Source organism: Xenopus laevis, chromosome 9_10S (assembly GCF_017654675.1).
Source record: "Xenopus laevis strain J_2021 chromosome 9_10S, Xenopus_laevis_v10.1, whole genome shotgun sequence".
Taxonomy (NCBI): domain Eukaryota; kingdom Metazoa; phylum Chordata; class Amphibia; order Anura; family Pipidae; genus Xenopus; species Xenopus laevis.
In genome coordinates this window covers 45911043-45938229 of record NC_054388.1, presented here as the reverse complement: position 1 = coordinate 45938229, position 27187 = coordinate 45911043, and the positions used below count along the sequence as shown (strand labels likewise).

The window sequence follows — 27187 nt, the reverse complement described above, 5'->3', positions numbered from 1 at the left end:
ACTGATATGGTGATATCTGGGATCTGCTTCAGTGCATCAGTCCATATCTCCTCTTCCAGGCCTGGAATATCCCCAGCCCATTTATCCCTAGAAGATCCGGGCCAGCCTGCTCTAATATAACATAAAACCAGGAAGTAGGTTTCCGTAGGTCCTCCTTCCTCAGATATACCTCTAAAGTAGTCTCCACCAGTGCAATGGGTCTATTAGGGAACTGGGCGGTAAAGGCATGCCTGAGCTGAAGGTATCGAAAAAACATGGAATGTGGCAAGTGGTAGGTGGGGGTCCCCAACCTTATTTACCCGTGAGCCACATTCAAATGTAAAAGTTGGGGAGCAACTGAAGCATGAAAAAGTCCTTGGGGTGCCAAATAACTGCTGTGATTAGCTATTTGGAAGCCCCTATATGGACTGGCAGCCTATGGGAGGCTCTACTTGGCACTATACTTAGTTTTTATGCAATTAAAACTTGCCTCCAAGCCTGGAATTCAAAAATAATCACCTGCTTTGAGGACACTGAGAGCAACATGTTGCTTATGAGCTACTGGTTGGGGATCACTGGTCTACGAGAATATATGGCGGCTCCCATACATATGTTAAAATACAAATAAACATAAGGAATGCTCTGGGCAGTCTGTATATAATATATGTGCTCATACTGTACTATGGGATGTTGCTACACAGACACCCTTAAGTGCTGCGATGCAGATAATTAGACGCTCTGCAGACACATTACATGTCGCCTAATTTCAGGGAGCTCAGCTGCAGGCCCTGTATGAGAAAATATGGATCCGGAGAGACAATTGGTAAAAGCAACAGCACAAGCACTATTCCCCAGATCTATTCTGTCTTGTCCTGAGTTCATTTCTGAGTCCCTTTGGAGAGTCCTGGCACCCAGGCTTACAGTATATCCACTGGCTGAAGGAATACTGCCAGGCCTTCTTCTTTGGGCTCCCAGTTCAGATCCAGGGTCCTGTCCCGATATCGGCCACTGGTTGCACATTTCTCATTAATGAATATTCTAAGTTTATCCATATCCACGGAGGTGAGATAAACATCCTTCCTAATGCCCAGTGATCACTTGCTGTGAGGGCAGGACCATGCCAAAATCTTTGCTGTCTTGTGATGTTCCTCTAGAGGGCACCCTCAGCCTGTCTATCATATATGGCAATGCGAGCCCATAAGTGTAAGTACAAATATGGCTTCTCTTGTCATGAGGTGTGAAACTTGCCTTGAGCGAGCAAAAAGTTGTGTCTGATAACTTTGAGTGAATTAAAAAAAAAAATTTTTATATGTGAGGGGATATTTTCTCTTTAAAGGAACAGTTCAATGTCAAAATATAAATTGGATAAATAAAAAAAATTGCAAAATAAAAAATATTTCTAATATAGTTAGATAAAAATGTAATGTATAAAAGCTGGAGTGACTGGATGTCTAACATAATAGCCAGAACACTACTTCCTGCTTTTCAGCTCTCTAACTCTGAGTTAGTCAGTGACTTGAAGGGGGGCCCACATGGGACATAACTGTTCAGTGAGCTTGCAATTGATCCTTAGCACTCAGCATAGATTCAAAAGCAACAGTTGTGACACGTGGCTTCCCTTCAATCACTGATTGGTTACTGCCTGGTAACCAATCAGTGATAACCAAGAGAGCTGCAAAGCAGGAAGTTGTGTTCTGGCTGTTATGTTACACATCCAGTCACTCCAGCCTTCATCAAATGTAACCAGTGAGAACTATTGCTGCTCAGAACTTCTGTGCCCAGTCTATTATGTCCTTATCTCATATAATTCCCACTGGCTTCTGCTGAACCCCTGTATACTGATAACATGGGAATGGCTATATACTATGAGAATATATGAAAAATACTAATGAGAATTGCTGCTTCACCTGCAAAACCAGCCACTATGTCTTCATGGTATTTATGGCCTAGGTGGAGTTCTGTACTCGTTGCTCCCGGCAACTGGGTATACTTGAGATATGCTATCTCTCTGTACAGGTTATGAGCAAACTTATTGGCTGTTTCTGTTGAATTGTGCTTGGTATAGAAGAATACATATACTGCCATCCTATACAGGCTACAAGCAAGCTTAGGGGCCTGTTCCTGCTGAATTGTGCTTAGTATAGGGAAATACCTGAGCTGCCATAGTTTCATGGTACAGTATTTCACTGTAAGCAAGTTTAGGGTGCTGTTCCTGCTGAACTGTGCTTAGTACAAGGAATACCTATACTGGCATAATTTAATAATTATTTAATGGTACACACTAAAAGCACACATACATGGCAGTTCCTGCTGAACTGTGCTTAGTACGTGGCAAATGCTGATGCTGACATAGTTTTATCTTTCTTCTTTCAGGAAACGTCCTTCAGTACCTGCAGAGCGTAAAGCCGATGCCCTGTTCATTATGGGCGCTAGAATGACTGACCTGTACCCCAGGGACTCCTAAAATTTTGTGTTTAGGACAGTGTCATTGACAGAAGGCATGTGCAGCTCATATTCAGATTTTGAGAATGGGTGGGGGGTCGGGATTTTATAAGCAGTTCTAAAGGTGGCCATAGATGTAGAGATCCACTTTTTGTTCTGTTTCTCTCCCCAATATGCCCACATTGAGGTTGGCTATATCAGGCTGATCGAATCGTGGGTCCTAGGGCCCAACGATAGGATCATAATGCATCCAATATGTCAGGCGGTCGGATCACGGGACCTCATAAACGCAGAGAATGTGGCCGCGATCTGATGCAATTTTTTAACCTGCCCAATTGGGGAAGCCCGTCAGATGGCCCCACACACGGGCCAACAAACTGCAACTCCGTCTGTCTGCAGCTTTTATCTGCAAGTGTATGGGGACCTTTACTGTTCTTTAGCCACTGGCTCTGTATCTGAGAGCTAAGGGTGAGACCTGCCTTACTGGCCAATACAATACCACAAAGAGGGCTGATATATTTATCTCTATCATTTCCTGTTCCATACAGCATACACAGTTGTATTCAGAATAATATCAGTGTGTTTAAACAAGTGAATAAAGCTCAGAATCTTTTATTTCCATACACACAAATGTATTGGGAACACTGCACATTCTATTCTAAATCAAAACATGAAGAAAAATGTATCAAATGTGTGTTATTCCTTTACAGAAAGTGAAGAAAAGGGAATATTAGGCTGTTCCAAAAAATAACAGTGTCTGTATTCTTCTTTAAAACTCAAACATTCACTGTATAAACTGAAAACTGTCTCAACATTTTGCTTTCCTTTGAATCACTGAACTAATATTTAGTTGTATAATCAGTGTTTCTGAGATCTGCTGCACATCTGTGTTGTATGGAGTCCACCAACTTCTGGCACCTGTTACATTCCACAATTCTTCTGCATTTCTTGGTTTTGCCTCAGAAACAGCATTTTTGATGTCACCCCACAAGTTTTCTATTGGATTAAGGTCTGGGGATTGGGTTGGCCACTCCATAACGGCAATTTTGTTGGTCTGGAACCAAGATGTTGCTCATTTACTGGTGTGTTTGGGGTTGTTGTCTTGCTAAAACTCCCATTTCAAGGCAATAAGGCAACATGACCTCTTCAAGTATTTTGATGTATTGAAACTGATCCATGATCCCTGGTATGTGATAAATAGGCCCAACACTATAGTATGAGAAACATCCCCATATCATGATGCTTGTGCCACCATGTTTCACCGTCTTCACACTGTATTGTGACTTGAATTCAGTGTTTGGGGGTTGTTTGATTTCTTTGGCCCCTAGACCCCAAAAGAACAATCTTTTACAGAATTTTTAAATGATTGTATTTAGAAAGTTTGTTATTTCAGTTTGCTGAAGCTATTATTACATTTTCATTTTCGCGATAGTTCCCCTTTAAATAAGGGCCAGAATGAATGACCTCACTAAATGAACTCCACACTGTTATTATTTGGAACAAGCTATTATTAGTATGGACAAGCTTTTTAATTATTATCATTATTATTATTATGAACACTGCTATTTTTTGGAACAAGTCTCAATTAATGAGCATGCATGTCATGACTGTTGGGTCTGTTGGTTTTCTACTACTTTATTACGCCTACTAGTAAATTATTTGCCATGTAGAAATATCTACCAAAAACAGTGATTAATCAGGTCAGCGATGTCGGACTGTTATTATTCTGAACATAACTGTAGGTTGCCAGTAGATGGCAGTAGGAAATCAGCTGAGGGCAGCTTCCTTTGGTCAATCAATTCTATTAGTAAACATTATGTTTTATCACTCTGTTACAGGAAATTTTAATGCCACCCATGACCCCTGCTATACTGTGTCATTATAGGGTAAATGGGACATTACCTAGAATGCCTATCAGGGATGGATTCAATTTAAACTCGTGATTTACCTTCTGTAGGGCTCGGGATCTTCAGCTTCACAAGATATGATGATAACTTCTACAGCCCTGACTACAGTGGGCGTTTAAAGATTTATCAGATGCTGGCTCCACTGGATTATTCAGTGTTTGTCAGTTATTATATGCCTCCAATGACCAGCACCCTGCTCCTCGGGTCCTGCAAGGTAGGTCCTTCCTGTTTGGTGTCCAAAATACTTCTGTATGGGCTGGTTACAAGGGCTACAAGCTGTATTACAATGATACAGTTTCTAAGGGAAACAGTATGGTACGGCCTACTCATATGTATAAATACAAATATACGGGGAAGCAAGGTTCTGAACACACAATAAACTATAAACTACGTTTGAGGAGCTAGTAAGAGTATTCTTCTGGATTAGTGGTTTCTTCAGGCCCATGAGGGTGTGGGGGGATCTGTTTGCCACAGAAATTGCAGGGCTAGTCCTTGCTCAGCTTTTCTTGCTAATTGTCTCTTGAATAAAAAAAAAGATCTTAAATGAAAAAAAGCAGCTTTTCCTTCCCCACTCTGAGTGGCTAGTTAAGGAACCCAATGCATGTCTGGTTGCTGGAAAGCCTAGTCAGAGCTCAGAGGAAATGTTTGCAAAGCAGGAAAGTACAAAGGGAAGGCTTGAGGAAAGGCAAAAACCATGGACTTAAAAGGACTGGACACAACCCTGCCTATCTTAGCCCAGAGTAGTTCTGCCATTACTGCAAGTGAATCTGGTCAGGACACTGAGGAAAGAACCGGCAGCTCTGCAATCTGCTTGGCCAATGTTTCAGCAATGTTTTCAGCAATCAACAAGGAAAAGTGAGAGGCTTTTTGGGCTTAGGAAAACAAACCCAGCTTAAGGATATTCCTTTAGCTGCAGGGCAGCAGATGAGAAATTTAGCTATACATTTGGGAGGGAAGATGATGAAAAGGCCAATTGGGAAAAAAATCAATATTATGTCTTTTTTGACTCCATTTTTTCTCTTCTACTTCGCCTTTGCTGGTGGATGTTTTGTAAGCCGGATCCAAAATCTGTTTTTCTGGATGCTCTTAGGGAGATAACCTTCCTGCTAAGGCAGAAGGGTGGGTTAAGGGTGTGCACCTGCTCTAAACCTGTTCCAGTGACTAAACAGGTGGGTTGGACACGATTGACCCTTTTGCCTGTTTCTGTGTCATGATGCTTTCATTTAATTTGGAGGTGTGATACGGAGAGGGAATTCTCTGTGGCAAACACTATCAGAACCTGGGTTTCACATAAGAATATAGATATGACATAGTTCTTCCAGGGTTTCAGTACAGTGTGATGCCTTCGGGTACTATATGTGCCCTTTTTAAAAAAAAGAAGCTGCAGTGGTACTGATGTATGGGGTGCTCTGGTCAGGTTCCAGTAACATGGCTGTAGCATTTGTCTATAAAAACCAGTTTGCCACTCACTGCAGAACTGCCATTATTAAGCACAATTGGACACTTTCTTAGGAACACTGAGCCCTGGTCTGTCTGCAAATATTGATTTTAAAGTGCAGGGCAGGGAGTGTGTAAATGGGTCACAGCAGGAGAACAATATTAAGTCCAATTAAACCAGCCCCAAATAGTACATGGAGCCAAGCAGCTGCCAATTATAATTGGGGTTACTCTCATTAACTCATTTGATTCTGTCAGCTAGCTTTGTGGGGACTAGCAGGTTCTCAGGGCTGCCATTATGGGGTGCAGCTGTCAGGGGCCCCATGGCATTGGAGGCCCCAAGAAATCTAAAACTGAGATCTTCAGGTTGTAAAGGGGTGGCGCTTATGGGGAGTTGGGTCGGGTGAATCATGGGCAGGAATTCAGCATAATGTTGCTCATCTGAGGTGGATCAGGAACGTCGTTGGTTGTGGCAGGCCTATTTTCTTTTTTTTGCCAGGGATTTCCATCTGGGGCCCAGATAACCAATAAGTGGGAAAAGGGCCCTTCTATGTATGGGGCCCTGTAATTCCTGATGGCAGCTCTGCATGCTCTGTTCTCAACACTCAAATGCATCTTATTATCAGGTAATAAAGGAGGCAAGGAAGGTAGTTCACGTTGCAACAGTTGCATTAAAGGGGTTCTTCACCTTCCAAACACTTTTTTTCAATTCAGTTGTTTTTAGATTAGTTCCCCAGAAATAAAGACTTTTTTCAATTACTTTCCATTATTTATTTTTTTTACTGTTTTTCCAAAATCTAAGTTTAAAGTTGAATGCTCCTGTCTCCGATGTTTGAGTCTGGCAGCTCAGTAATTCAGGCACAGACTCTGAACTGTTACAATTTTGCAACATTGAGTTGATACATTTCTCAGCAGCATCTCAGCAACTATTGCATCAATTCTAACAGCTGCCTGTAATGAAACCCAGAGATTCTGCTCAGCAGGGACAAAGATAAGAAATGTATCAACTAAATGTATCCATTTAGAACAGTTTACAGGGTCTGCGACCCCCCCCCCCCTGGCTGCTTCAGAAGGTGAAAAAAGACACTTGACACTTCAATATTAGAAAATAGAAAGTCATTGAAAAAGGTGAACTATCTGAAACCAACTAGTTGTTTGAAGGTGAACCACCCCTTTAAGTCTAGTAACCCATAGCAAGCAGTCAGTAACATTTACTAGTCACAGTTTGAAAACAAACTCCTGAATCGTTTATGTACAATACTAAACCTCACACAAATTTTGGGACTTTTACAGTCCACCCAGAGCCTTATCTTTACGCCTATAAGAATGTATAAGAGAAGCCCATTAGCAAACTCGGCAACAAAGACTCACTTTTTGGTATTCTCTAGCCATATATTTCGTCAGGTCAGTTTCAGACCTTATGTAAGGTTACATAAGAAATAGTTATTTGTTCGCAATATACATTTTCTATACATTTTCTGATAAATCAATATTTAAGTAATATTTTCCATGGAACAGAATCTTAACAATGCTTTTATGGATGAGGATCATAATAGGACATCATCACTAAATAGTAGACCTCATATTGGTAAAGTATGAGAGTTTATGGAGACAATCTGCCCCTCTGGACTGTAACTTATCTAAAGGGTATACATGAGAATGCTTAGATTGCCTGGAGCCTTTGCACCAGTGCCCCTGCATGCCCGATCTAGTGCCACCTAAGCATTTATTACAATATACTGATCGATTATTGTTTGGCATGATCAGCAAATAAAGGATAACTATGGCCTCTCATTTTAAAGGTGCAACACTGCTAGTTTTATTTACAAATTGTATGCGTGCCAGCCATACTGTATGGTTTAATACACACCCCCTTGGAGAAATGCAATTGAGAAAGAGCCTTGTCTGGTGGAGTTAAAAACATGGCTAAGCGTTGATATGTTTTTTACACATACAAAACATATAAATATGTATGGAGGACACAGGCCCGGACTGGCAATCTTTGGGTTCTGGCAAATGCCAGACGGGCTGCTGTAAGATGCCATAGAAAGTCACTATTAAGTGGGCTGATGGGGGCTGTTTGGGCCTCTGTGTTGCCTGTTGGGGCCTCTGGGTACCTGAAATGCCAGGGCCTATTTTGATTCTCAGTCCAGACCTGATGAGGACATGTTTGTTATATATACTAGGGATGCACCGAATCCTGGATTCGGTTCGGGATTCGGCCAGGATTCTGCCTTTTTCAGCAGGATTCGGATTTGGCCGAATCCGAATACTAATTTGCATATGTAAATTAGGGGTGGGGAGGGAAATCACATGACTTTTTGTCACAAAACAAGGAAGTAAAAAATGTTTTCCCCTCCCCACCCTTAATTTGCATATGCAAAGTGGATTCGGTGCATCCCTAATATATACACATGTACACCTTTTAATAATAAATGACATTCCATCTTTGCATCAGTAGGTAAAGCAGTATAGCAGCACCAACTTTGATCTTTTTTACACAGGCTTTAATGTACACCTTATTGTGCCCAATTACATATTTATGTGTTTTTAGCATTCAGGGGGTCTTCCTCGACCCTTCTCAGCTGGGCTGGGATATTTCTGGCAAGCTTCTAGTTATATTTTCCACAAGCCTCTCTGGACAGGGTTTTACATGTAACAAGTCAATCAGATAAAATATGATTCAATTTGTCTATTTAAAACATGTTTGTGTTCCTGAGTGTATGTGTAGAATCTCAGCTTGATCCATCCATATTTCACCCTCTCTCTGCTTTAGACACGGACGCACGAGATTGGGCACGTTTGGCCTGCATCATTGCCAGTGGCTTGGGTGTGTGATGCAAGGATCCAATCACCTGAAGGAGGCTGACAGGAGACCCCTGCATCTCTGCGCTATATGTCTCTGCAAGTTGCAGAGCCCCCTGGGATTTAGTATTGCTGATTGATAAAAGGTGAAAAGCACTGCTGTGCCAGATGTGCCAGCAGAAACATTTTTGGTTCTAGTCCAGTAGCTTTTCTCCCAGAAATCCAGAGCATTTGCAGGCATCGGCTAAGTTGTGTCTATAGCAACTTGTGCACCAATATGGAGTGCAAATTAGGGCTCTTATAGACGAGCGTTTTTACCTGCGTTCCGTTTTTCTGCGTTCAGCTGCAGGGGAGCGCAGGAATAGACGCATTACATTTTTTCCAATGTAGGCGCTGAACGCAGGAAAAATGCAGCATGTTGCGTCTCAACCTGCGTTCGGCACCTACACGCACCTGTGTGAGTACAGCCCCATTGGAAAAAATGTAATGCGTCTATTCCTGCGCTCCCCTGCGGCTGAACACAGAAAAACGGAACGCAGGGGAGCGCAGGTAAAAACACTCGTCTGTAAGAGCCCTTAGGGTGGGTTTTGGTCAATGTTTTTCAAGTTTCAGCACATTTTTCCCTGATGCATTTTGTTGCAACTGTTAATGCAGCCTGCTGAGGGAGGCCTGGTGCACGCATGTGCATGCAATTTACAGGGAGGCTGAAGGGGAATGTTAGTGCTTGGCTGAAGTTGCAAAGGATCGTGTATGGGTGCAAGTACCTTTTTGTCAATGTATGCATTCATATTAGTGCTTGTGAATAAGCCTTAGTGTATTTTTACAGGCCTTTCTGCAGTGGTTTGAAGTGGGAGAAGGTGATACAGAACATAATTTCCCCAAACCAGTGGAGGCATTTCAGGATCACAGGAAGTGAATACGGAATTGCCTGAGTATTCTGGGCGACTGAATGATCTGGAAATACCCGTATCCAATCAGGGAGAAAAGCTTTCATTGTGTTTATTCTGCTTGAGACTCCTGAACCAATTGATATTGTGCATCACAATCCAAGTTCAACACTCATGCACATCATTTCTGGCCAGCAGCACCAGCAGAGAAACCACCCACAAGGCACCCAGGACACCTGCATCTGTTTTCCCAGTTCTTAAAAAATAAAAAACAACAAGCAGATGTGGTGCCTGAATATTCAGATCTCTATTGTGGTCGCATGACCTCTGCTGTCTGAGAGAATAAGCACCTGAACAAACAGAATTATAGAGAAACCCCCAGCAGTTTGTTTTTCCTTTCTCGGCTGGGAAACACCAATAACAGGTGTGTTTTGAAAGCGAGAGGTGGGCAAGAAAAGAAGCTAAAGATGTATCAATGCAATTAATTTGGTGCTGTTACAGGTTCACAAAGGTGTTGCTTTGTCTGGCAGGTGTTTGTGGGAATCGTAGTCCAGCACAATCATAGGAATCGCAGCTGGACGCACCATGTTTCCTACACTCTCAACACAGCAAGAGATCAGGAAAATTACTGGGTGGCCTATTTAGACGTCTCTAGGAGGCCAAAATGTTTTAATTATGGTTGCTAGGGACTAACCCACTGGATTCAGACTTTAATGCAAGGTAGAATGTTAATCTCTTAAAAACAACTCAGGGGTGAATTAATTGTATCTGCCTGGTTCTTCATTTTTGCTGGGCACAATGTTTTACTCCTGCGTTCAAACACTGGATGGGTTTTAACCCTTTCTGTTCCGTGGACACATCTTGCCTCTATGGCCTGGGACAACAAATGCCTGGCATAGAATCACAGGATTTTTGCTTGTGGTTTAGATGAGAGACTGGAAGATGAGTAACAAAAAAAACTGTAACCTCATTTTTTGGATGCTGCAGTCACTGACCCATATGTGAAAGATGGAAAGAGGCAGAAGAAAAAGGCAAATAATAATAAAAACAAAAGAAAAGAAATGAAAACAAATTGCAACAGCAGTGCAGCATAAGTATCAGTGGTGTAAGTACCAGCAGGGGGGCTGGTAGGTCTGCACTTAGGGCTGCCACCTGGTATTTTACTGGCCTGGCCGTTAAAAATGATTCTTCATTTCAATGTTATCAATAGGGAACAAGGATCTAAATATAGGAAGGTCAGGCCTAGTGGTACTGTGGCCAGAAAGCTGCTAGACTCCCAGGGGCAAACTGATGGCATGGGTTAAGGGAAGCCAGAAAGCCTTTAGTTATGCCATTGATAATTATAGTTCCCCTTTAGATCCCAGAATGCAGCAGAATGCAGATATTATTGTCCACCTCTGCAAATACTAAGAGTCTGCATTAAGGCAGGCGTTACTCATTGTTTTACACTAGCACAGAATGCGTTTTGTTTCCTCAACTTGTGATTTGCTTTCTCAAGAATATATAGGTGGGTCTCTGGGGTTATCCACTTTTCCTTATTCTTATCCTATTTTCCTTGCGGCAAATAGTTTTGTCCCTCTTTCTATTTCCAAAATGTTGGGAGGTATGGAATAAAGGAGTGGGTAGAGACAGCAGGACCCCACAAAGATTCGGCATTGTGAGACAAGCCAGGGACATGTCATTTAACCCTTCCCTATGTGCCTCAATTTTCTGGGGATTTTCCAGTAACAAAGATGGCGGTCAGACACTGACCACTTTATAGAATGCCTTTCTTCAATATAATAATCTGGGGTTCGATTGGGAGAACTGCCTGGTGGCTCTGTGCAGAAGGCAGAGGAAGACATAGGAGGTATAGAATTGAGGAGAATGCTCTGACTGAAAGCACCACCTACTCTAGACAAAGACACAGGTAGGCAGAGTTTCCCACAATCCTCTGCAGGCCGCCATTAGCACTAGAAGATAAATTTAAGAATTAACTATCCCAGACCACAATTCCTCAGGGCCTTGTCTCTATCCCCACAGTCTGACGGGGCTGTGCCAGTGGTATCTATACCATAATCCCTTGGGACATATACATATAACCCAAAATGCCTCAGCACAGTGTAAATGGTGTCTTTCCCAGAATCCCTTCGGGTTAAGATTGCCAAATGCTCTTGTAGTCCAGGATGGTGATATATATGCCACGGCCTGTCCTGAGTTTCCCTTGTAGTTAATATTTACTCACTTTTGCTCCCTAATTCAAGGCTGTGTAGAGGTATATAAACCAAACAATTATCCAAAATGGGGGTTTTACTGCTAATTCTTTTTCTGGCGTTTCCCTGTTTGTGCCATTGATTGCGCTGGGCTTCAGTTTTAGTGCCACAAAATATTGAGCACATTTCTGTTGTACTTAAAGGGAATGTCAACATAAAAAAAACATTTTTGGCTAATAAAAGACAACATAATCCTAAACAGCGTTGCAATATACATGCGTTACAAGCTTTCTATGATTTTTAAGTCATTTGTATCTGTATTGCTGTTGCTAAGTAGTGTTTGTCCCACTCGATTCTCTGCCCTGGTGGCTTTTGAAAGGCAACTGATTAACAGACCTGTCTTTGCCGGATAATGAAGACTTTTGCAACATTGTTTAATAGGTAACAACAGGAGTTCGGCAAATGTTATATATACAGTGCCCTCCATTTGAGATCTACTGGTCACCATGGATGATATTTGCATATCTGTAATGATGGGTAGTGGTGGGGTTGCCATCCTGCTGCTTATGTATTATTGATTATTTGTATCCGGATGAGGATAATGCTGATGAATCTGTGTAATGAAATACTGTCATGTATTGGTTAAGTCACGTGATGTACTTGGGCCAATGTGCTGGGCTTTTTGGGTCATGCTGGGGCCACTGTGTTATGAAATGCAGGAGTCACTGTTTCATGAAGTTCTAGGGACATTGTGTGTTTGTATGGCAGATGTTATTTTGTCAAGAAATGCTGGGGCCACTGTGCCAGAAGGAATCACAGAGCTGTTCCATGCTGGGAGTTTTTGGGAGTTACTGAGCCCTTTGAAGCTGAGGCCATTGTGCCAGAGGGAATCACAAAACTGAGTTGCAGGGAGCCAGTTAAATCTTTAATGTTGAGTTTCATTGTGACTTTTGTTCCTGGGATTAAACTGGTTTGTTGGTTTACACTGACAGCAGAAAGCACCTATGAAATTGTGTCTAGTGAGCTAGTTGTGGATTCAAAAGTGGCAATGGCCTCTGCTAGAACCACTGTGTTCTTGAAAAGTGGCCGTGGCCCGGGTGGTCTTGTAAGTCAATGTGGCTAAAAACCATTACACAAACCCCTTTAAATCCCTTCAGTTTCACTCCACTTTAATTGGGCTTGGGTGGGAAAAGGGCAATTAGTCATGGCCTGTGTATTATCGGTCTTTAGCTGTGGTTCTGTGTGTATATCTAGAATCCCTGCCATAAAGCAAGGCAGGACTGCTGCTTTTGCTCCAAAAGGGGTGGTTCACCTTCAGGTAAACTTCTAGTATGTTATAGAATGGCTACTTCTAAGCAACTTTTCAAGTGGTCTTCTCTTTTCAGCTTTCAAATAGGGGTCACTGACCTCATCTAAAGAACAAATGCTATTATGTTACAAAGGCTACAAATGTATTATGTCATTTTGCCTGGTCATGAAAGAGCTAGCACTTTAGGATGGAACTGCTTTCTGCCAGACTGTTGTTTCTGCTACTTAATGTCTCAGTGGGACCTGAATTCTACTATTGAGTGTTGTTATTATATCTACCAGGGAGCTGTTATCTTGTGTTAGGGGGTTGCTACCTGTTTTCTTTCCCATTGTTCTGTTGTTAAGCTGTTGGGGGGGGGGGAAGGGTGATATCATTCAAACTTGCAGTACAGCAGTAAAGAGTGAGATCAAGTCACATGACTGGGGGCAGCTGGTAAGCTGACAATATGTCTAACCTCATGACAGATTTCAAAATTAAATATAAAATAAATCTGTTTGCTCTTTGAGAAATAGATTTCAGTGCAGAATTCTGCTGGAGCAGCACTATTAACTGATGTGTTTTGAAAATTAATGTTTTTCCCATGACAGTATCCCTTTAAGAAATCACATTAAAAAAACAAACAAACCAGACCAAAACCAAAATTTGTAATATCATTCAGATTCATATGTTTTATTCCAAGGCAAATTATGTTGATTTACATTTACATCTGTCAATACAAATGTTTTTTGGATTGAAATACAAAACAAAATATAGAAAGTCCTGAGGCACTATAGGAAATTTGCAACATTCCTACAGAAATGTAAAACCTGTTTAAATTATTATTTTATTAGAAACCTAATCTGCCAGCAGCAGCTTTACACTAAAATCATTTAATAAATATTTGGTATTTGCATTAACAAAAAAATGTTTTCTTTTTTCTCAAAAAAAAATATTGTCAGTGTATCTTATTTAAAGACGTGCGCAGTGGCACAGAGAAGCGCTGGAGCTTTTGTGATGCAGCCGTAACTATTTAGTGTAGGGTTTTGGAGTAATGGGAGGGAGACCAGCAGTGCAATTACGTGCAACTTGCTTGCTCAGCATTCCCGGCTGCAGAACGAAGATCCAGCCATTTGGTAAGAGTGGCAGTTGTATTACCGGTTATATGTGTTTTCAAGCTCATTCAACACTGCATGTAATGTCAAGATGAACTTGGTAGATAAATAAATACCCTGCATAATTATTTTCAAAGTATTTCTTTTGGTACAAACACCCTAACTTCACCGCATCAGTTCCTGCCCTTTTAAAAGAAAAAAAAATGTTGCCCTCTAAACTCTGATATTCTTTCACATTTCTTCATTGCCTTTCCCTTTTTATGTTCGGTTTAATCTATCCAAGGAAACTTGGGCTCATTAGCACTAGGAACCTTCCGATGTATATGTGAATCCCATAACCCTAGTACTTACTCAGATACATAGAACAATTCTCTGTGGTTCCTGATGTTGTGTTGCTCTCTTTCCCATGGTCAAACCAGAACCCCATGCAGGGGTGTAACTACAGAGGAAGCAGACCCTGCGGCTACAAGGGGGCCCAGGAGATATAGGGGCCCTGAGACCCTAATTCATATACAATTTCAATAAATACTGGTAAAACAGATCAACATCTAGACATTTTTAGGACCTGAAAAATAATTTTGCTATGGGGCCCAGTAATAGCTAACTAACCCCCTGGTTAAATCAATGCAATATTCCACCTCAGTACTTATTTAGCATCACAGTTCTAATTCTCTGTATTTACTGCTCCTGGGCTCCTTATTTTCCCATGGTCAGTCAGAGGGGGGCAGAGAACACGGCATTGGGGAACTGGTCGATTATGTTCTAAATTACCCACTACACAACTATGATAAGGTGAGCTTCAAGAGCAGGAATTAGATTTGGATTCAAGTATCACCTTAAGCAGCCTTACTTTTTAAAGTGTCAGACAGCCCTAGGACCAGTCCATGTAGAAGTGAGAACCATGGAGATTAGTGATGGGCGAATTTATTCGCAGACGCGAATTCGCTGCGAATTCCCGCGATTTGCGAAACCGCTGCGAAAATTCATCCAAATGGACGCATTTCCGCTGCGAAAAACAGATGCCGCCGTCAAAAACGAGACACCGGCGCCGTTTTGCGAATTTTTCACCGTTTTGCGAATTTCATGGCAAATTATTCAGCGAAGCGAAACGCCGCAGATTCGCCCATCGCTAATGGAGATGATTCATCGCTCATAGTATTGCATTTGAGGGAGATTGGTTTAGGCTCTGACAGCTTTTGCTGAGACCCTCAACTCTGCCCAAGTCCATTTCAAGAAAATCTACTGGCAGCTCCTTCCCATCCTGGCAAATGTGGTGCTGCCCAGCTGCCAGCTTCTTTTTGCACAGTCCTCTCTTGCACGGTCTCACCAATGCTAAGAACAGGGCGCCCAGTGCCATTCCGGCTGCACAGGAGTAAAATGCTGACCCGTAGTTTTGTGTCCAGTCAACCAGCACCCCTGAAAGAATAAAGCATTTAATGCCCGTTGGATTCTCTGTGGGTCGGGAGGGGGAAATGCATTCAGAGACTGTCATTAAATTGTGTTATTGACCATCAAAACCCTCCCTAACTCATCCTTACCACCTTCCCAGCTCAGTACTACCTAGAAGCCGCCATACTCAAACATCAGACAAAGGGGCCACATAAAGTATGGCTGCCATTCTATTTTCTCTGTTTAATAGTGCAACTGGAGGTGCAGTTTGTTCAAGTCTGCATTTGATGCCCCCAAAGGAAACATCCAGTGAGGATCTGTGCAGTATATAACACAGATTAGTGCAATAAAGCATCACTTCTATAACAATATATACTGTATATTTTTATTTATATAAAATCCCAGATATTCCATCTGCACAGCCAGGGGAGCACAATAACCTTAACTGCTCCCAGGCACTATGCAGGCTGGGTGGTTCTATCCAATTGCACAGCATCAGGAGTTTCATTAGGGGTTTCTGTTTTTGGTATGATCAAAAGAATGGACTCCTTGTCTTGTACTTGGGAGAGGAGAAGGAATCCTGTTTTTTGGTTACAAATCAACAGATTTCCTGTGAATGAATTAGGTTACAGAGAAAGCGAAGCATCAATTTGGGATCTCATCAAAGGGAATAATTTGTCCTTGTTTTAGTCTAATGGAAAAATACACCACTTGTATGGTTTAGTTGCTTCTTTGTGTAATCACTCACACCCATGCTGGGATTCACTGGAGCCAGTTGGAGGACAGGAGCAGCTCCCTTTTTGTGCAGCTTACTATATAACTACTCAGAGTACTGCCTTGCAGGGTAGCTGTATTATCTATCATAGTACTGCCTTGCTGGGGGATACAGTAGCCCAAAGGTGGCCATAGACACAAAGATCTTATCGTACGAACCGAGGATTCGTAAGATTTTCGGATCATGTGTGCCGACATTTTTCGTCCAGCGGAGATCGGTCGTTTGGTCGATCGGACAGGTTTGATTTTGACCCGACCGATCCCGCCGGAGCCCATTGCACATCGTAATCGGATCGTTCGGCCATACAGGGAAAGATCCGCTCATTTGACGATGTCGCCAAACAAGCGTTGCGTCTATGGCCACCCTTACAGTAGGAGGGCAGCAGATGGCTGTATGATCTATGAGAGTAATGTCTTATGTGTGTGTGTGTGGGGGGTGTTTATGGTTATATTACATTAGAAGGGCAGTAGATAACTGTACAATCTATCAGAGTATTGCCTGACTGGGAGTTACAGAAACCTTACAATAGGAGGGTGATACATAGCTGTATTATCTATCAAAGTACTGCCTTCCTGTGGGATACAGTAGCCTTACAGTAGGAGGGTGGTAGATAACTGTCAGATAGAGAAAGGGAAACTAAGAAATATGATTATTATTAGTTACCTCCTAGCGGGGGTCCGGCCAGCCCGGCGATGCTCTGGATAAAAACATACACTCCCACTCCAGACGACATCTTCTCAATGCCAACAATATCATCTTCGGCAATCAATGGAATGTGTGTTCCAGTCACTGTCCCCAACATACATCCAAAGAAGACGCTGCAAGCCATGAGGCCACTGAAGTTATAGGCGAAGGGGAAGGCGATGAGAGCCACGCACAGCAGCACCACAAACACCAGCTCAATATAAATTTTCCTCATGGGTTTCTTGTTAAGTATCCAACCTGCGCTGATCCGCCCAAATACCTCAGAGATGGCCATAGCTGACAGCATGTAGGCCGAGAGGTCCTTGTCAATGCCCAGACTCAAGCTCAGGGGAATGATATAGAGAGAAGGTGCAAAAAACCCAAGGGTGGCAAAGAGCCCAAAAAATGCATAACTTATGAAACTGGGATTCTTTAATACCGAGAAGTCCAGAAGGGGCTGTGCCTTCAACTCTGGTTCTGGTTGTTCCACAATCTCTTTCCTCTCACTCTGCGTTTCTGGGCTCCTCTCTGGCTTTGGGTTTGCTGGCACGTTCTTAGGTGAGGTAGATAATTCAACTCCAGAATCAATGGAGTCTATAGAGGTGAGCGTTTGCTCATTTTCAAGCATATAGGTGTTCTCTAGGTTCTCAGGTTTCGCAGGTGATTTGGCTACATCTGGGGGTTTGATGACGATGGGTCGAAGGAGGGAACCACACACAACTATGTTTAACTGTAGGGCACCCACCATCAGTAAACAGTACCTCCAGCCAATAAGGTTGTTCAATGTGGTGATGGCTACAATCAGAACACAAGTTATATTGTCAATAACCATGCATCCTGGTTGTTACCAGAGAAGCTACTACACAGACATTTATAGCATGAACATGGCCTTAACAAGCATTTGCAAAAATGTGTGAGAGTTCATAATGGCAGCCATTTTGTAACAAATCATTCTGGAGTATAGTATAGTCCATAAGAAAGCAACTCACCTGGGGCAAAGACAAACACAGCAAAACATTCTCCAGTGGATGCAACTGCTGTAACCAATGAGCGGCGTTTCTCAAAATATTGAGACAGGATGGTGACAGTAGGAAGGAAAGTAAGACAGTAGCCCAGACCTGTGTAGAGAGAACAACTGGGCATCAGGAAGCTGCGTATAACCAACCTGAGACAGTGTAATGTGTAATTGATTGGTCCTTCTGCTCACACCACATGGCAGCACCAGCTCTTGAGGCTGACTAAAGATGGCCGTACACCAACAGACTTTAGCTGTCAATTTGGTACCTCTAGGGCACTCAGACAGGACTACCCAATGGAAAGGTTTAAAATTCTTATGCAATGCAGTCCTTGCCCCCACAGCCTGTATGTGGTAGTCTGAATGGCCATATATTAAAAAATCTGCAAATTTTTCTCCTAAGTTAACTTAATTATTGGATCACACAAGTTATACCCATGTCATACACTGTGTATGCACTATACCCCTATTATTGGGGGTGTGCTGTAGGCTAGCACGGGTCCAATCCGGCAGACCCATACCTGATCCTTACCCGCAGACCTGCACCCACTATGCCCCATCACCCAGACCAGCAAACAACTTGCTTACCCCTCAACCCGGCACCCACAAAAACATCACTTTTTACCCAGAAGTGACATTTTTAAACGCGGCATTGCACGGGACCCTATTCCGCTAGGTAAGGAAAGAAATCTTACCACAAACTCAGGAGAGGGTAGGAGGGACTGGTCCTGCAACATAGCTGGGTACCCAGACGGGTTACCTGCAGACTACTCACACAAGCTGGCAAATTTCTGCCCAAAACCTGACCACCTTTTGGGTATTCCATAGGTACCCGACCTAATGCAGGACTCTACTGTAGGCCTTCCAACACTTAGCAGCCCCGCCCAGAGAAGGGGAGAAACATGCGTTGGCCAGAGGGTGTAACTGAAGGGAGGAAAGCCGTAGTGTTGCAAAACGGACTAGCGACCAGTGACGGGAGAGAGTTTGATGAAAAAGTATAAAACTCCTCAATGGCTGAAGTTTTGGAACAGTGCAGACTGAATAGATGCTAGCTATGTGCACTGTGTTTGAATACACTGAATATTCTGCATGCTACAATTGAAAATTGAGAAACTGGGGGACACCCTGGGTGTAAATGTGAAGGTGCAGAGAGAGCCAGTTGCTTAAAGGAACAGTAATGTAATGTCAAAAAAATAAGTGTTTTAAAGAAATAAAAATATAATGCAGTGTTGCCCTGCACTGGTAAAACTGCTGTGTTTGCTTCAGAAACACTACTATTGTTTGGGGCAGCCATTCAAAGGAGAAAAGGCTCAGGATACACAGCAGATAGCAGATAAGCTCTGTCTGTCTAATGGCGTTATCTGTTATCCATTAGTTAACCTATGCTATATAGCCGTTTTTCAATTTCCACCATTGCTACACAGCAGCTTTTTTATATAGTATTGTTTCTGAAGCAAACACATCAGTTTTACCAACGCAGGGCAACACTACATGATATTTTCATTACTTTAAAACACTTACATTGTTTGGTGTTACTGTTCCTTTAAAGACATTCTCTTACAAATATGCTGCATGGAATGTTTTGTGCAAAAGTGTCTATAAGGTACACATTATATGGCTGTTTCTCCCTGTGCCTTACAGCAAGTCCGAGTGTACGGCTTTTTTAAACTAATTGATGAGCACACACAGCTAAGCTGCATTGTGGAATAATGGAAGCTGGAATAGTGTTGCTGAACTACAACTGATTAACACCCTAAGCTATACAGTTTGAGCAGGTAATATATAATGACTGGGAATGTACCATAATAATACCTGAGAACTGTAAATGGCTTAAAGGTGTTTTAAATCTGTACACAGGAAAAAAACTTTGCTCAACATCCATCATTGGTGCCACAAGCGATGCATGAAGCAAGGGAGGAGTATTAACCCCTTAGTCAAAGCTAGCTTGTGTTTGTTTTTATGTATTGGTTGCTCAGATTTGAAAACTGCAATACGAATTGGCCATGAATTTGATCTATGTGTATTTTTTGGGGAGATGTTTTTGGAGAATAATAAAATGTTTTATCATGAATTAAATGTGGACAGCAGTTAAAATGCCTAAAGGCAGCTAATACTAATTTGTGAGTACAAGCACTGGGGGCTTAGTAAAAGGCCTCTTGGTTGTCTTTTAAACCTTTGTTTGCATTCATCTAAGTTAAACCCGAGTGTCGTTCAGTGTGGGCACTTGAGAACCGCAGAAAATGTATGCCCCAAACTGCGAAATCTGGCATCAATCGTTGAAATTGTTCTTTAATAACCGCTCCTCAAGGAATGAGTGTGACTTCTAATGTACAGACGTGCTTTACTATGACGTGATTGGCTGCCCTTGTGGTGTATAATATGCAAAGCATCTAGGAGTACCTTCCCCTTTAAAATCTTGGTTCATTAACCTTTGGCTCTATCACAGAAAAATGTGTTTTCCTGGAACAATTTTTACCCTTCTTTGTCTGTCATCATCAAAACATAACAATACAGTTTGCCAATTTACCTGATATTACTCCAATGGTGACGTACATCTCCACAACACTGCGTGCGAATGAAGCCACAATCATGCCTGTGCTGATGAGGATCCCTCCGACCATAACCACTGGCCGGTGCCCGAATCGGTTGCTCAGTACGGTGGACAAGGGAGCTAAATGACACAGAAGAAAATATGAAAAAGCATGTTATTGTCTCAAATTTGAATAGGTCCTCTTCACTATGTCCTACTGTCTCTATTTTGCCTTACTTTCTCCATCTTGCCCTACAAGACTTTGTTTAGGGCAGAAACACGCTGCTATTTCGGGAGATTAGTCACCCAGCAACAAATCGCTACTTCTAATCTCCCCGGACTGCCTTCCCTAGGGACAGGAGCCTCCGTAACAAGAGATTATAAATCTAGATTATATTGTTGTTGTATGATTAAGGGCAGAGACACGTTGCTATTTCAGGAGATTAGTTGCCCAGCAACAAATCGCTACTTCTTTGGGCAACTAATCTCCCTGCACTGCCTTGCGAAACTTCGGTCAGCTTCGGAAAACGAAGTGTTCCGAGTGCCATCATGCCGGCGATTTACATTCTAGCCGGCGGGAAGGCAGTGCGGGGAGATTAGTTGCCCGAAGAAGTAGCGATTTGTTGCTGGGCAACTAATCTCCCGAAATAGAAGCGTGTCTCTGCCCTTAAATCATGCAACAACAATATAATCTAAATTTATATTCTCTTGTTACCGAGGTTCCTGTCCCTAGCAACCAGGCAGCACTGAAAGAAAACTGTTTTTAAACCAAAACTATAATAAACCAATCACAAAGCTTGTTGGAGTAGATCCTTCTGCAACACACAGCTCATTTAAAACTGAACTGTTCAATTAGAGGCCAAGCAATAAATACACATTAGGATTAGCTAGGATACATCCGTGCCCCTTAATCTGAAATGTTACAGCACTGCTGTCTGGAGATGCCTGTGACTGGTTCATTTAGGAGACTCACTGGTACTTCAAGACTGCAAAAAAGTGAATTTGGAATGATTGATGTGGCAACAGATAAAATGAGGAGACATATGTAAGGACAGGGGGTGATGCCATGTGACTTACCAGTAAAGGTCATTACAAAGACACATATCGAGATAATCCAAGATATTCGGCTGTTGCTCTCATTAAAGTAGCCCATCAGCTCATTGAAGAAGACCCCAAAGGACTTGATGACTCCGTAAGTAAATACTTCCACAAAGAAGAAGGCACCAGCCACGACCCAACCCCAGCCCCCATCAGGCACTTTGGTATAGACGTTGGCTCTATTGCATCCCTCCATGGCTCTCTGGGGCAGAGACAGAGAGAAGGAAAGTAAGATCAAGGCAAAATCTGGGCAACATGTGCTCTACGCCAATAATATTCTCAAATTCAATTAGGCCCTTTCTAAAAGCCTGACTGTTTCCTGAGCTGGGATTAAAGGGCAAGCAACGGCAAAGAACTCCCACATAAACACTTACTTTCAGCAGATTATTATGTTTATGTAAAGCAGCATGGCAGCACCTAGTAACAAGCAGTACCAAGCAACAGGGTGACAGTTTACATTCCAAACTGTAGGGCCATAGACAGGGGTCACGCACATTGTGCTAAAACATAACTGTACAGTTAACTTCTCATTTAGTGACATAGGTCGGGAGACTTGTGGGGAGGGTCCCCGTGACAGATCCCAGTTAACAGAGTGTTCCACAGTGGGATAATAACACCCTGCACCTGAGGGGCAAACCTGCAGCCATTGTGCCTTCTCACTCAGTAACAACTTCCATTGCCCTTTATAACTGACTCGAATAGGGCAAACTAGGGTTATTTAAAGTAAATGCACTGTGATTAAATTGGGTGCTGGTTTTATCGCAGATCCCAAAACCCCCTCGGCCTCACTGCGGGTTTTTACATGTAAGAGAAAGTGGTGCTACTAAACGTGATACACTATTTGTTCCCACTCCAAAACATTCTCCTCACCCAGTTTCACAGTTTCTGGCTTGTCCCAGACCTGTCTCTTTGCACGTGGGAGTGTATTTCCGGTAGGCACGTGACTATCTCTACTTCCTTTGTGTGGGGAATTGTATTTTCTGGTACTTTTGTGACTGTCTTTATTTACTTTACAAGGGAGAGCGTATGTTCTGGTAATCATGTGACTGTCTCTATTTTCTTTGCATGGGGGAGTGTATTCCCTGGTACTAATGTGACTGTCTCTACTTCCTTTGTATGGAGAATTGTATTTCCTGGTACTCGTGTGACTGTCTTTATTTACTTTACATGGGGGAGTGTATTTCATGGTACTCGTGTCTTATTCTGCTTCCTTTCTGGCACAACATGAAATGGGCATTTATAGCTACAGCACTGCTGTATGGAGACACCATGGACTAATTTAGTGAGAGAGCAAACCAGTATTTAATGTGACTATTCTGTAGCAATCCTAAAGATGAAGAGTCAGAGACAGTGTTCTACAAAAAGAAAAAAGAAAGAGGGGAATGCAGTTGGATTAACTGGTACCTTCCTTCCAGTATCCAATGAACAAATAACAAAATGCTTTCATCCACATGCAAATAACAAACATGTTTATTTCACGAGTTCATGGTTTGACACCACTTCACAACTCCCCGAAACTTTGTGATTGGTGTCAAACCATGAACTCATGAAATAAACACACATTTATTTGTATGTGGATGAAAACATGTTTTTATTTGAGATATTTTGAAAAGGAGATTCATTAAGGGTATAAAGCGTAAGGGCAGGAGCTGAAGAAGGGAACTGTTTTATAAATGCAGTGGCAGCATAACCCAATCCCTGTAGTGCCTTGTAGCCTTACGGAGTACCTTGTGAATACACATGGAGGCACAATCCCTTTAAATATGATCTTTACACAAATTCTTGTCCCTTGCATTCTCTTTGTACTCATAAACATACCAAAATAAACTTACACACACACACATTTAACAATCTGCACCCACACAAACACACACAAGTGCATACAGTATGAACACACACATATACAGAGTGTTTCCATGTTCACACAAGCAGGTGGTGGCTGATAAGCCCAGTGTAGTAAACAGAGGATGACGGGGCAAAATGAGTGTTATGGGCGAATGCAAGGAGCGGGCTCCAGCGTGATCCAGCTCCAGGGAAGCATGTGTAGCCCTGACACACGTGTAAGTGACACAGACATCTGTTCTGGAAAGCCCTTCCCTCACATTCACAGAAAACACAAAGTCTCTAGAGTGTCAGCCGTGCGCTCCAAATTGTGAAATGTCAGTTTTTGAGGGAGGGGAGGGAGGATTGTGCCTGGGGTTCTCTTACTTCTCTGTCCCACCAAATACATGGGAGTACACATGAATCTTGTTGGGAGGGGGTGGGGTTACACAATCTAGAATATATTGGGGTCAAAAATACAGATTGTGTTTGGGGGGGTTTACACACTTTTAATTATATTGGGGGGTTAAACACTAAAAATTATAATTGTTACAAACTAGAGATTAGATTGGGTGTTTACACACTACAGATTATGTTGGGGTTACACACTGCAGATTATGCTGAGAGGTGTCACACACTACAGATTAAGTGGAGGGGTCACTACTCTTACACTACTCTTACACTACTCTTACACTACTATTATACTACTATAAATCCCTGCTCTCCCACTGAAGTTGGGAAGTTGCGCAGGTTACATAATACCTATGCAGTACATTTTATGACTCATTACACTGTGTAAAGCCCATGCAGGTTCCTGCTGCTGTCTGGTCTGGCAGGGAAGGTGTTAAATATCCCCTCCTACCAGCAGTGCAAAATTTCACTTGCACCAGGTTTGGACTGGGACTCAAAATACATTTTGGAAATAAAAAGAGGGACAATATGGTCACACCCCTAATTACCATATTAATTTTACAAAATTTGACATGGTTATGAAAGTTTGAACATTTTTGGGTTTTTTTCCAGTTATTGCAGTTTTGCTAATGAAGGTGAATTGCCCTTTGAACTGTGAGTCTAACTTCTCCCAAGAGACCTGTTATCTTATATTGTTACAATAACTTATTTGCTCATCTCAAAATTGTTACAAAAGTATCTTATCTGCTGCTGTGGCTGTTCTGGGCTCTCTTAGAAACATTGTTTCTTTTTCTGCCTGTACAGTGCAGAGAAAATCGGGACTTTCCAGTACAAACGAGGGACTGCGAGTTGAGCTGTCAAAAGAGGGACTGTCCCTCTAAAAACGGGACAGTTGGGAGGTATGAAAATAGGCATTGGCATTTCAAACACAACCAGTCCCCTACCAGCCCACTCCACAGTGACACAGTCTATGGCATCTTACAGCAGCCCCTCTGGCATTTGCCAGAACTCACAGTTTGCTAGTCGGTGCCTGGCACTATAAGTACAGGCAGCAATTTCCTCAATGACACATAGTGTCTTCCTGTAGTATGAACCTTTGTGTGTAGCACACTGTTACACATAGCTCATATATTCACTGCCACTCTCACACACTCACACTGTGTCACACACACACACACTCAGGCTCTCACAATCAGTTACACTTGCACACTCTTATATTCTCACAAATGCATACATACACACAACTCAATTGCATACACAGTAACACTAAAACTAAAAAACAGTACATGGCTGGGTTGTGTGTTTCAATAAGAGGGTGGCCATTCTACATATACATATTATCTATGGAATCCTACTCGCTGTAAGTGTGAGATCAAGCTACGCCAGGAAGAATAGTGAAGAATAGGAGGTTCAAGGTCAGATCCTACTCATTATGAGTGTGAGATCAGAAGTAGTGGGTGCAGTGCCCCAATGCCAAGAATAAGAGGGTATAACAACGAGGGATCCAACATGTTGCTCTGCTCTCCAACCCCTTGGATGTTGCTCCCAGTGACCACAAAGCAGGTGATTATTTTTGAATTCCTGGCTTGGAGGCAAGTGTACTACTGACAAACAGAGCCTCCTGTATTCTGCCAGTCCACAAAATAACAGCCCTTATATGGGCCCCCAGGAAGTTTTTCCATGCCTGTGTTGCTCCCCAACTCGTTTTATTTTTTGAATGTGGCTCATGGGTAAAAAAGGTCGGGGACCCCTGCCCTAGAGGGTAAAACCAGGTTGTGCCAGGGGTAGTGGGTGCAGTGCCCAGATGCCAGAGTTCAGGAGGGAAGACTCTACCCATTGTGAGTGCCTGACCAGACTATGCCTGGGGGTACAGGGTGCCATGTCTGAATGCAGAAATAGGGCTTATCAGGTGGTTCGTACTCACTGTGAGTGGCAGGTCGGGCTCGGTTTACGCGGTGTCAGGTAACATTTGCCTCCAGTCCACGTGCTGCCCCGGGCGGCCCTTTAAATGCCACTTAAACAGTCGCTCGCGTTCTGTCCATGCCGGGCTGGGTTCTCAGCTCTCCTCCGTTTCTATATATACCGGCTTTAGCCGGTCTGGGGCCGCGGGAGCGCGCCTGGGAGTGACGGACACGCGCCTAGCGCTGGGACTCTCTTAACCCTTTCTCTGCCGGCGGCAGTATTGTTGCCTTTCGCTGCTCTGCTGCTGAGATATGAACGGGGACCTTAGGGGCCCATTGGCACTGTGACCTCACTACTGCAGAGACCTACACCTCATAGAGGGACATTATTGGCCAGTGGGATCCCCAGTTTCCTATTGGCCTACATCTGACAGCAGGGCTTTACTGGGATGTGGTATATAAAGGTCTGACAGCAGCACATTTATTGGGGGTGTAGGACCCTACTAACCCAGATCTGTCCTGAGACCTGACTCTGACACTAGATCATAATTGGGGTGAGGAATCCTCTGACTATAGGCTATTGCTGAAGTGTGGGGAGCCCAATATTATTGGGGGGGGGGGGGGGGTCCCTTAATATTGCAGGTGCCAGGGTCTGACAGCAGTGCTTTATAACTGGAGTGTGGTGTCACCAGAACTTAAGATGACAGCAAAACATTATTGGAGTACTGTACCTGTAACCTGTGCCTAGATCTGACAGGAATTAATATTGTGTGGACCAGGTTAAGGGCTGTCAGTTTCACAAGGAAACTAGTTTAATGTTTGCAGGGAGCAAGTTGGTGGGAATTGCTATGAACTGTATAGGGCATGTGAGGTGACTGGGACGCCATCTGCTGGGTGCAGGGTGTTACTGCAGGCAGGGCATTACTTCAGGCTCCATCTCTACATCCATGTGCCCCTGGGTTGCTGCTTGTGGCTGGATTGGGCTGGCAGTGTGTGTGTACATCTGTGTGAGTGCTGCTATACCCTGTGCAGTAACACATAGAGACAATGATCAGTCACTCTGTCCTGTATTAGAGGCCATTACCAGGTGACAGCTCATGTAGTATGTGAGAGTTACAGTACAAGCCAAGCACTCAGCTGGGATCTCTATTCAGTAACAAGGTAAGATCTACATTCTTGCCTTACTGTCTACACCTTGCCCTTTTGTCTCTATATTGGACTCCTGTCTCCATCTTGACTTTTTTCCTTCATAAAGTCCTACTTTCTCAAACTTACCTTGATGTCTTTATCTTGCCCTCCTATAGTTTTGTCATGGCATCCTATCTTCATCTTGCTCTTCTGTCTCCATCTTGTCCTAATTTCTCCATCTTTCCATACTGTCTCTATCTTGTTTTACTGTCTCTGGCAGGGCTTGAACTAGGGGTAAGCAGAAGAGGCTCAAGCCTAGGACACAAGAGTGAGTGTGTGGGGTGCTAGTACCCTAGGCACAGTGGTGGTGCAGGGGGCCTGCCTTC

At 42.9% G+C, this 27187-nt stretch overlaps 1 protein-coding gene and 1 pseudogene across 1 annotated transcript; one reads left to right on the top strand and one right to left on the bottom strand.

The window, feature by feature from the left end:
• Positions 1 to 226: 226 nt before the first annotated feature.
• On the top strand, positions 227 to 12961 carry LOC121398788 (annotated as a pseudogene).
• A 645-nt stretch (positions 12962 to 13606) lies between these two features.
• On the bottom strand, positions 13607 to 26006 carry slc16a6.S (solute carrier family 16 member 6 S homeolog). Its single transcript, XM_018237665.2, has 6 exons — positions 25697 to 26006; positions 21520 to 21742; positions 20440 to 20583; positions 17887 to 18015; positions 16877 to 17692; positions 13607 to 15465 (listed from the first exon to the last, which is right to left on the bottom strand). The coding sequence occupies exons 2-6, from the start codon at positions 21734 to 21736 to the stop codon at positions 15200 to 15202; spliced, it is 1572 nt and encodes a 523-aa protein (XP_018093154.1). The 5' UTR covers positions 21737 to 21742; positions 25697 to 26006; the 3' UTR covers positions 13607 to 15199.
• Between the last annotated feature and the right edge of the window lie 1181 nt (positions 26007 to 27187).